General features: G+C 36.6%; 1 protein-coding gene and 2 pseudogenes across 1 annotated transcript; all 3 read right to left on the minus strand.

Annotated features, from left to right (window-relative positions):
- Positions 1-2,330: 2,330 nt before the first annotated feature.
- On the minus strand, positions 2,331-6,953 carry LOC147934785 (F-box/kelch-repeat protein At3g13680-like; annotated as a pseudogene).
- Positions 6,954-9,359: 2,406 nt separating this feature from the next.
- On the minus strand, positions 9,360-10,398 carry LOC147934786 (putative F-box protein At3g17480; annotated as a pseudogene).
- A 265-nt stretch (positions 10,399-10,663) lies between these two features.
- Positions 10,664-11,347, minus strand: LOC147934787 (uncharacterized). The gene has a single exon (XM_087472795.1). It carries the CDS (start codon positions 11,345-11,347, stop codon positions 10,664-10,666), a length of 684 nt encoding a protein of 227 aa, XP_087328921.1.
- Positions 11,348-12,375: the final 1,028 nt, after the last annotated feature.

Consider the following 12,375-nt stretch of genomic DNA (forward strand, 5'->3'; position numbering starts at 1 on the left):
TTGCGTGTTGACTTCACTTGCTGCCACCATGATGCTGCATGTTCTCGATTTTTTTTTACCACAAGCGAAACAAATCGATCCTCTGCAACGCTTTGAAGCTCAAAAATTTCTTCAACATGCACAAGCCAATCTAGTAATAAATCACTAGAAAATCCAGCTTGGAACTCCGGAATATCCAACTTAAAATCCATCCTAAGGAAATCAAACTACCAGAAACGTGATGAATCTGATACCAACTGATAGAGAGCGGAAGCTTAATTAACGGACGAGAAAGCTAGATCTCTAGGAGAACTCGGATTCAGGAACGGATCTTGCTTAGAACGTCATAACTTGATGAAGAAGCAATAAGGATAGAGTCGAGATCGGGAACGATATTGGTGTGGTTTTGCAAGGACTTGAACACAAGCTCTTAAGGTTGAGAGTTAAGAGTCCTCCTCTCTAGGTTTTAGGCAAAGCTCTCTTAAAACAATGTTTATTCAATAATCAATTGTTCCTTACAATAATGATTTACGTCTCTTTAAATAAGAGAAGAGAAAGAAAACCCTAATCTTAAAAAGAAGCACACGAATAGAAACACTCTAAAACCCATATAAACAACAAGCCCATGAGAAACTAAACCCAAATACCGAACTAACTCAAACATGATGAATGACACATTTGTCTTAGAGATGCGCTGCATCAGGAATAGGATTAGTAAAAGATTTATAGTTCTATAAATAAGGATGTTGAGTTGTGACAATCCTTAAGAAAGCACAAATAGCTTGTGAGTTGTTATTCAAAATATGCTAGTTTTTGAGTTATATTTCTAAACATCGATAAAGAAGAGTTATTTCTTTAAATCACTTTATGCTTGAGAAACTTTAGATCCAAGTATGCATCTGATACCAAATGATGCAGAGTAGAAGTTGTGAAATAGAGGCGTGCTGCAAGTTTTGTGACAAAGGCTTGAACTGCATGTGTGAAGAGGACGATGGCTCTGTTTTAACACAAGAACAGTGGAGTAACAAATGATGGAACCGAAGGGGATAGAGATGAGAGTCCTCCTCTCAGGTCCTACACAAGGTAAAATCTTTATGAGCAAATTAGGTGATCATAAGCTCTATTTATAGATCTATGTAAAGACTCACGAAACTTGATCATCAGTGTAGAAGATAAATTAAAAACTGAACAACAGATTATCCTATTCTAGCAAAAAACCAAACACCGACTCTTGCTTGCTGAGTGACAAGAGATTCTCAAAGATGAATGATTTGTGTTGTTATATTATGTGACCTAAAGGTCTCTATTTATACATGATACAAATGATCGAATTATGTAAATATCTCAACCACTAAGTAAATCTAAATATACACATATTCTCCTAAATACTTGGCTATCAAGACTATCCTTAATATCCCCTTCAAGTTGGAGCATGTAAATTTTGAATGTCCAACTTGTGTAAAAACGCATCAAATTCTGGCTTTCCCAAAGCCTTAGTGAGAATATCAGTGAGTTAATCTTTAGTATGGACATGAGAAGCAGTGACAGTACCGTCCATGATATAATCCCGAACAACATAACAATCGATCTCAATGTGTTTAGTGTGTTCATGGAAAACTGGATTGACACTTATGTGCAATGCGGTTTGACTGTCACAGAACAGAGATATGGGTTTCTGGTGATCAATACGAAGCTCGAAGAGAAATGTTTTCAACCATCATAATTTGTGACAAAGTGCAGCCATGGCACAATATTTAGCTTCAGCAGAATAACTTGAGGTAGTCTTTTGCTTATTTGTCTTCCAAGAGATTGGCGAGTCACCCATTTGAACAAACCAACCAGTAAGAGACTTGCGTGATAATGGACAACTAGCATATTTTGAGTCACACCATCCAGTCAAATGAAGAGGAGAATCAGCTTGTAAAAGAATACCTTAACCAAGAGTACCTTTCAAATATCGAACAACCTTTTGAGCAGCTTCCCAATGTACCTGGCGTGGTTGTTTCATGAACTGAGAGAGAATGTGTATGCCATAAGAAAGATCAGGCCTAGTAGACGCAAGGTAAACAAGACGTCCAATTAAGCATAGATACGGTGCTGGATCCAGCAATAACGGACCGTTAGCAAGTGACAAACGATGATTTTGGTCGATAGGTGAACCGCCAGGTTTGTAGCCTAAGAAGCCAGCTTCCATTTTATGTTCTACCATTTAAGTTATTCTTATTTCAAATTTTATTTTTACAATTAATTTTTGCAAAACTGCACTAAAAATAATAAGTGAAATATGGTAAATATGGTTTCTTTCTATTTTTAAATTTTAAATATAGATGAAAACAGTTTTTTCCGTAAAATCAATAAGTTTTCGTTATGTTATCGATGCTCGTTCCTAACAGATCAGGGTTGGTATGCCACACCAATGCAACTTTATAATCTTCGTCGATGGAAAAAGTCGTTTTAAACGAAAACATATTATCAGTACCTGGCGGAAGTTTTAACCCCATGTCCACTTGTATAAACTGGTTGCACGATACACCATTGGGTCCAATTTTTTTTTTTTTTTTTGTGTGTAAAACTGTGAATTTTCATTGAAGAAAAAAATTGTAGCGATTACAATAGCTTAGATACAAAAGATACTTCTTGCACAAAAAAATAAAAACAAGAAGGGATCTGTTCTTCGACTGGGCACTAGATAAATCTGAGCCAGCTTTACATTAGTTTCTTAAACTTCCTCCGGTGGCACTTTGCCAGAATGGCGTCCCGTACTAGTCTATCCAACATTTTGAATAATACATGGTACCTATTATTCCTCTCAATCCAAATTGTATATATGACAGCCTGTGACACTAGTCTCCACATCGTTTGAGTTGAGGTCGAGTCTTTGATGTCTTGCCAAGCTGAGAAAGCATCCCAAGTGTGAAATACAAATGGTCTGTAGCCTAATCTCCGAGTCACTTCTAACCAGATATCTTCATTGAGGTCACACCGCAGGAAAAGGTGATCTCTCGTTTCAGGAAGAGTACCACAAACACAACAGGATGTTGTATCTACTTGCATTCCCCAGTTTGCTAGACGAGTTCTAGTTGGAATCCTATCAAGATGTGTAAGCCACATCATGAAAGCATGCCTCGGGATCGCTCCTCTGTACCATACATGTGAAGTCCAGGAGAGTGGGTTTTGCCTGTGTCTTATTACTTCCCACGTCTTCTTAGTATTGAAGTGATCCTGTTCTGTATCCTCTATACTCCACATTGATATGATAATGGGAAGCGTCAGGGCATGTGTTCATTGTTTGATGCGTATCTTCTCAACCACGAGGAATTTGTGCATGAAACCAGTTGGAGAATGTTCTCAGCTCCATTACCAAAGTTCTCGAAGAAGAATCAGAGCAAACAGAGTTCAGATGAAGGAGTAACGAAATTTACAAAACAGGTGATCTCCAGCTTACGCGAATTCAGACATACGCCCATTCAAAGGAGGATTCTGACCAGACCAGATTGAATTAAGCTACAAATCAAATTGTTCCAGAATCTTGGTCCATCACAAAAGCCCAACAAAGTGGATTTAGCCCAAAAACAAGAAGAAAAGAGAGATTTTCGCCCATCTTCAAAACAACATTTATTTATGTGTTTTTCTCTCTCTTACATGCACTTTAGAGTTTGAATTTCAATTCTCAAGTTGTGCTGCATGTCATGGACGAAATTTTTGTATATCCTCTATAATGAGGCTTAATTAATGAATAAAAATAAGTTTTGTTGTTGAGTAAAAATCAGAGAAGTTTCTCTCTTTCAAGATGTGATATCTTGTAATTTTTGGAACTTCATGTTCATGGTGTGTCATATCTATGTTCATGGTTGGTTCAGACTTATCATAGATCCTTTCACAGATCTTTGTGGCGTCTCTCGATCCATCTCTCTATCCATTCCTTGTTGGTGTGTCATATCCAGCAAGTTTTCGATCCCCTTTGGTGTGTAATATTCAAAGAATCGATCCACCGGTAAATCAGGAGTCTTCCGCAGCTCTTGTGCGACCATTCGCTCCACATCCTTTGATCCTTTAGACTTCATAGTCTCTTGGATGCAAAGTTTATCCTTTTCTCCACCTTAGAGTGTCGACTCCTTGGGAAGATCGTATCACACATAAATGAGTCTTCTTTGGTGGTTGAGATAGGTTCTGGAATTGTGGTCAGGTGAATGTGAAGGAGTTCCGCTTGTGGGGATCTCGCAGGTCGTAGGCACCAGCCTGATGAAGAGAAAGCTTGAGCCAATGAACCATTGAGAGGGATACCTGTTTGAGATGGACTCGAATGTCCGAATAGGCGTATCAGCGGACCAAGAGGAGTCCACCAGTCGTACCAGAAGCTAGCTTTCATGCCTGTTCCCAGTTTGCATCGTGTAAAACGGATTGCTAGTGGGCAAAGGTGGAGGAGAGTTCTCCAAGTCCACGAGTTCGGCTTCCTGTCATCAAGAGACCAAAAGACCGCGTCTTTAATTTATTGTTTCTGATCCAGTCTGCCCATAAAGAGTCTCTTGCCGAGAACAATCTCCAGATTAGCTTTAGCATCAGAGTTTTATTCCATTGAGTAAAGTTGCGGAAGCCTAAACCTCCTTCTTCTTTAGGCAAGAATAAGGTTGACCAAGAAACTTTTGCATTTGCTTTCTTAGTTATGTCACCGTTCCATAGATATCTTGAGCAAAGACTCTCAATGGTTTTTAGACAACCTTTTGGAAGGATGAAGGCAGAGGCCCAGAAAGTGACTGTGCCATAGATCATCGTGGAGAGCAACTCCTTCCTACCAGCGTAGGACAATGCACGAGCCGACCAAGAGGAGAATTTTGCAGTAACACTGTCAAGTAACGGTCGATAGTCAGCAATACGTAGCTTTCTGTGCATCAGAGGTAGCCCTATGTAACGGATGGGAAGTGAACAAGGATTGAAACCAAGAGTTGCAATCCGATCGGTTTCAAACTGGTTCACCCCGGCTAGGAACAAGTCCGTCTTGGCTCTGTTCATTTCAAGGCCAAAAAGTTGTGCGAAGTCCTGCAGTACAGAGTTGATAGCTTCAAGAGACTCCCTTGTACCATCGAAAAATACCATTATATCATCCGCAAAAGCCAAATGAGTAACCTGGGGGTTCGTTGCTGATGGATGATGGCCTATGTGGTTATTGTTGTAGGATTGGTTGAGCATGTTTGTGAAGACCTCCATTGCCAATGTGAACAGATAGGGAGACACTGAATCACCTTGCCGTAATCCTTTGGCTCCCGGAAAGTATCCACAGGATTCATCATTAACCGAGACTGAGAATCTGGTGGTAGTGATGCATTCACTGATCAATATCACAAAGTGTGGAGGAAATCTCATAGCCTTCAGCACATTCAAGATAAAGTCCCACTGTACTGAGTCAAATGCTTTCTTGAGATCAACTTTCAACATACCTCTCTCGGAGATGTTCACTTGGTTGTACCCTTGAACCAGTTCCGTTGCCAACAAAACATTTTTGACTTATAAATGGTGTTTCAGCGCTGCATTAGCACCACAAGTTTATCTGTGACCTATATCTCCATCTGTAATGCCCAGCGCTGCATTAGCACCACAAGTTTATTTTCTCTAGTAACGGATAGAGCCACAATATCTTCACCATTATACTGAAATGGAACATCCATAACTCCAAATGTTTCTTTTGAAAATTCAAAACTTAGTAAGAAACTATCGCGCACTCCTTTTCTATACTCTGAAACTATCGCGCATTTCCTTTCAGAGAGACCACACGTGATCTTATGCCTTAGTCGCATGTGACATCAAGGACCCTCCATTAATTCGAGTTGCACTCATATATTTCTGTACCATGTGCATCTTGGATCCTTAAATTTTTTGTAGTTATAGCATAATTTCTTGTATTCGTATCCGAAAGCATATACGTCAGATTATTCGTAAACCCTTCTTGGTTCGACCCACCTGGTTTTTCTGATGCACGGGTTCCAAACCATGGGTATGTTGCCATTTGTGATGCATAAAAATAAACCATTGCAGTGAACCATTTCATTTATATCGACTTGATTTAGGCTAGAAAAATAACATGTTCTCAATCTTATATAGACCAGAAAAAGATTTAGAAGTGATATTTTTAGTCATGAATCATAAAAAAAATAACACCCATTTTTTAGGATTATTTAAAAATTAGATAAAATGAGATTAGTACTAATCTATTAGTACTATACTAGTATCCTCTATATATTAATAGACAAGCATTATCAAGAAAATGTTGACGTGTCGTCGTTAGAAAGCTTGAGACACCAATGAATTTATTGTCCTCATTTTTATAGATATTTACATATAATTGCCATTGAATGATTAAAGAATGTTATTTTTCAATTACTTAAAAAATCAAACATTAGAACATTGTAATTTTAAAATATATTTTAATCATTTTTATAATATATTAATTATTAAACTATATAATTATTAGATTTAAAACGTTTTCAAAGCCTGAAGTTATTCACATATTAAAAAAACTGATTATTCACATATTAAAAAAACTGATTACTATATATCACATATTTAAAAATTCAAAAATTAAATTATCACAATCATCATTATTATAGAGGATTGATTTATTAAATACTATTGGTATAATATTTCACAGGTAAAACATATTCGAAATAAATGCAAGTTTAAACAAATAAAAAATAAGTCATATATTTTATTTTTATGCAAACAAATTTTAAATTTTACTCATAACTTTAATTTTATTTGTATATATTTATCCCGCACTATGTGCGGGTTGTTACCTAGTATATTATTATAATCATAAGATTTTGATTGATCTGATTAGATTCTATTCTTTTTATTTTTAATTTTGAATTAGAGTTTTTGTTTTTAATTTTTAATTTTAATGGATTTCTCACTTTTTCTACTTTGAAATACAATATAATACTTATTGTAATTAAATTTTATACTTACTTTCGTTTTGCCATCTCTTAGAATCAATAATGAAGTTTAAATCCTCATCCAAAAACCAAAATCTAAAATGATTATATTCTTCCTCTTATGCTTTAAGATAAGATGACACCTGTCTAGCTTTTTTAATTTACAAAATTTTGATTTATTTCAAAATGAATTTATAGTTATAGAATATATATTGTTAGAAGATTATATTTAATAATTTATATTAAAAATTAATTTAGTTTTAGATTAGACTTTTTACTTCATCATTTTTCCTTTAGTTGATTTCTCACTTATTCTTATTTGAAAGAAATAACAGTATAATACTTATTTCCTTCTTCTTTTTTTTCGCCAAACTTTTCTTTACTTATTTACATCTTAGTAATTAATTTTCATACTTCTTTTTTTTTCATATGACAAAACCAATAATGAAGTTTAATTTCTTATACAAATACCAATAAGATTATGGGGGGATTTCAAAAATACCCCTTTTGCAATACCATTTTTCAAAAATACCCCCTCTTTCAAAATTTACCAAAAAAGCCACTAAAAAATTGCAAATTTTTAAAATTTGTATGTAAGCTTATAAATATATACACAAATTACCTTTATATGTGTGTAAATTTTTTTAATATATTTTATAAATACAGTATAAATATCTTTTAAAAACCTTTTAAAAACTGTTTAAAAATCTTTTAAAAACCTTGTAACCTTTTGAAATGTTTTAAAACTTCATAAATATTTGGATCGAGTCTAGAGGTAGTAGTTATTATCTAGAAGTATCTTGTGAACCATATAAAATTTATAATTTTTTCATATTTAAAAAATCATTTTCTTTAAATGAATAAATAAAAAGGTATTTTTGAAAAAGGGTACACCAAAATGGATATTTTTCAAAAATTCCCTATAATGTATCACATTGTTACTTTATATTCAGAAGGAACTTAAATTTTCAAAACAAGATTTTCTGTAAAGTGACTACTTAAGGGAATTTTTTTTACAAAGTCACATAGTAAAGTGACTTCAGTTACAGAAAAGTTTTTACAAAGTCACATAGTAAACAAATTTATATGTAATTAAGGTCTATTTTTTAAAAAATTGAACAGGACTGTAATCATTTTTGATATTTTTACACTGGCCCTGTCCCTTGTCTCTATCATCTGCTTCTCAACCTCGTTCCTTCTCTTCCATCATTAATATGTCTATCGACTATAATGCTCCAACTCAATAGTTTTCATTGGTCTGATGGTCTCGGCGTTTATTTTCAAGATCTGCCCATTTTAATATGGTTATTTTAGCTTTGTGGACTCTTTTTGGGTTTGGGAGATGAACTTCACAGTGATAAATCAAGTTGTAGTGGTCGTCTTATACGTTTCCAAGTGAGAAGGAATAGTCCTGTTACTGTTACTGTTAGTCTAATTCAGAGAGAAAACTCTGTTTTCCAAAAAATTTAAGTCTGCATGCGGTACTCATTAGACATCAAGGTCTTTTAAATACGAGAATGTAAACAACGATCTATGATCCTACTAACAAAGTAACAAAGAAACATAGGCTTCCGAATGGCAACCATCTCGAATTGTAACAATATGTATAGATATATAATATCTGTTTTTTTTTTTTTTTTTTTTTCTCATTGTGACTGCAACGCATGTCTCCCAGTCCCACAGTTATGTTATTTTGGACGTTACCAAATAACTGTGGAAACTAGGGAAAGAGTAAGTAAGTCTATTTCTTTTATTTTATTTTTCTCTCATCACTAAACCGAATTTTGGTGCTTCAGTCTTTGTGTATTTGAAACTGACTTTTTCACTAGAACCGGTAGACACCCATCACACTGGCTTTTTGACTAAAATGATCAGAACTGATCAGCTCGACGCAGGGTTTGAAAATGCAGATTCCGGATTAGAGCTCTGAAGCAGGCCGTTGCGAAGAGTATCAGAGGTCTGAGATGCTGACATGGCATGAGTTGCTGATGTGGCTGAAGTGTATTGGACATGATGAGGAGTCGAAGGATATGGATGGTCGAGCAAGCTGGATAGACTTGAAGATGTCTAGAAGATTGAAAGAATATATTCCAAAAGAGATAAGGAATAAATATTCTTGGAGATCAAGAATATTTCCTTTTTGTTAAGACGCACAAAGATTTGGTTAGAGATATGTGCTGAAAGTATAAGTAGTCTAGGTCTAGCCACAAAAGCGACGAGCACTGGTGGGGAAAAAGTTGTGAGTTTTGTAACCTTCAAGCGATCACAAAAAGTTTAGAAAATGAGTGTTGTTTTGTTTCTCTTAGATCTACACAATGTGTTGTTTTAGATAGATAGGAGAGAGAGCTTAGATTCAAGTCTTGTAAGAAACAAAAGTTCTATATAAGTTTGAGTAAGAAGCGCTTGATTGGCGTGTTTCCAAGCGGGATTACTTTTGTGTGTCTCTATATCTTTTCAATTAGTATCAGAACAGACACCTGATAAAAGTTCTGTTATCTTTTCAACAGGTGAGATCTTGCGACAAGGGTATGGAGAAATCACTGGGGTTCGTTGCGCTACCAAAGCCATTGAAATCGATCCAGAATGTTTTGGAGGAAAGTTACTGTTAAACGAAAACATATTATCAGTACCGAGCGGACGTTTTAACCCCATGTCCACTTGTACAAACTGGTTCCACGATACACCATTGGGTCCAATTTTATCTGTGACCTATATCTCCATCTGTAATGCCCAGCGCTGCATTAGCACCACAAGTTTATTTTCTCTAGTAACGGATAGAGCCACAATATCTTCACCATTATACTGAAATGGAACATCCATAACTCCAAATGTTTCTTTTGAAACTTCAAAACTTAGTAAGAAACTATCGCGCACTCCTTTTCTATACTCTGAAACAACCCAATAAGCATTTCCTTTCAGAGAGACCACACGTGATCTTATGCCTTAGTCGTATGTGACATCAAGGACCCTCCATTAATTCGAGTTGCACTCATATATTTTTGTACCATGTGCATCTTGGATCCTTAAATTTTTTGTATTTATAGCATAATTTCTTGTATTCGTATCCGAAAGCATATACGTCAGATTTTTCGTAAATCCTTCTTGGTTCGACCCACCTGGTTTTTCTGATGCACGACGGGTTCCAAACCATGGGTATGTTGCCATTTGTGATGCATAAAAATAAACCATTGCAGTGAACCATTTCATTTATATCGACTTGATTTAGGCTAAGTTCACCTCTCTTTTTTATGCATGGATCAAAGTTATTGTTGTGAATTCCATGGAAGTTGACACTGACTGAATGGACCCTAAAGTACTTCAACAACACTACCAAATGTTCCCTTGCTGCTTTATCAAAGTATTTTTTGGTGAATCCCTCATCTTGGAATAAAGAGTTCCATAACTTGCAAGTTGATCATAATCGTTTCAGCGTCGTAGCCGGAAGTCTAGAAAGTATCTCCTCTATCAAATGTTTTGGAAGATCGGACATCATCGTATAGGTTATCTTATGATTTATTTTATTTACGTTGAAATATACTATTTTCGAAAGGAGATATTGGTATGTAGGTTTTCTGTTAGAAATTCTGAAGTGTTTTTTTTTTTTTTTGAAAATTTGTGAATTTTCATTAAACAAACAGATTGTAGAATCTACAATTTGATACAATAGGTAGACCTTACCCAAAAAAATAAAACTAAGGCCTAGCTAGAAGTGAAATACACCAAAAGAAGATATCACATTAGACATTTTTTAACCAATCCTACAAAAGGTTCTTGAAGTTTTTCCGATGACCCTTTGCAAAAATTGAATCCCTGACTTGTCTGTCCAAGATCTTAAACTGCACCTGTGGTGGAGTTGAGACATTGTTGTGTAAGCGATTATTTCTTTCCGACCATAAGGAGTATATTACCGCCTGCGATACAAGTCTCCTTAGTGTCTTAGAGGAAATAGAGTCTGTTATGTCCAACCAAGCAGCAAAGGCCTCCCAAGTATGAAAAACGAAAGGAGGGTATCCTAATCTCCTAGTAACTTCAATCCAGAGGTCTTCACTATACTCACAGTGAAGGAAAAGATGCTCTCGAGTTTCAGGGTAACGGGCACAAATGCAGCAGGACGGCTCCACTGGCATTCCCCATTTTACCAAACGTGTTCTAGTCGGTAGTCTGTTAAGATGGGTGAGCCATAAAAGAAAAGTGTGCCTTGGTATTGCCCCTTTGTACCATACATGATGTGACCAGGGGAGAGCATCTTGTCTGTGGCGAAGTACGTCCCACGTTTGCTTTACACTAAATTTACTTGACTGCACTCCCTCAATGGTCCAGGTGAAAGTGTCAGCTTCATCACCAGGCACCGGAGGTTGCACCGTGGTAAGGTGAACTTGGAGGAGTTCCGCTTGGGGCGATCTTGCCGGACGAATTAGCCAGTTTGTGGAAGAACACGCCATAGCCTCAGTGTTGGTTAGTGGGATCCCCGTTTGGGAGGGTCCTAACGGCCCAAAATAAGAGATAAGTGGTCCAAAGGGAGTTCACCAATCGTGCCTGAAACTGATTCTCTCACCATTACCAAGCTTACACCTCAGGAAACGAGCTTGATATGTCTATATTTTGTCTCTGCTTAGCATGTATTTGTCATGCATTTAGCTAGGATAACTAGTCGTTTTGCATCACTTTCTAGCCTCTTTTGTACACTTTGCATATTTAGGTAGTTCTTGCATCATCCCTGCATACATTGTGCATTTCGGAGTATTTCAGGTATCTAGGAGACGTCAGGAACACATCGTCCGAGATGCTGTTCGAGTTGCCATTCGATTCCACGTCCTTCGAGTCGACCCAACACCATTTGAGTCCACGTCCTTTGAGTCGACCCAACACCATTTGAGTCCACCACTCGAGCCACTCTCGAGTCACCACTCGAGTCATCACTCGAGTGACCGGTCGAGATATTCAGCTTTCGACGTCTTCATCAAAGTTGTATAGAATTGAATCATCTTTCAATGCCGTTTATTTCAAGACAATCAGAGGCGTGGTTCAAGAGTTATCACCGTTTTAGTGGATACATATACACCCAGCTCGAGTCGCATCACCTCCACTCGACCCAGCTCGAATCGCATCACCTCCAATCGACCCACCTCGAGTAGTATGACCTCGACTCAATCCATTCCACTCGACCGCACCTCAGGGAGAGACGCCACACGACTCGACCGCACATGTTTGGTTTCATGCTTCAGGAGATTCCTGAACCGACGCTCTATCTTGTTGTTTTAAGTTTTAGGGATTCACATGTTTTTACTATATATACATTTTGTTAAGTCTTGGTTTGGGACATCTTAGCTTTTATCTCGTTTTCTTTTCTAAGGTTTGACCTAGCCACCAAAAAACGTTCTGAGACTTGTAATCCAACATCTCCGAGTTTATTCAGTTTTTGCACTTGATTTCTTCTACAAAGTTGTTCTTCTCATTTTTATCTATCTTA

Source organism: Camelina sativa, chromosome 11 (assembly GCF_030686135.1).
Source record: "Camelina sativa cultivar CO46 ecotype springtype chromosome 11, ASM3068613v1".
NCBI classification, from domain to species: Eukaryota; Viridiplantae; Streptophyta; class Magnoliopsida; order Brassicales; family Brassicaceae; genus Camelina; species Camelina sativa.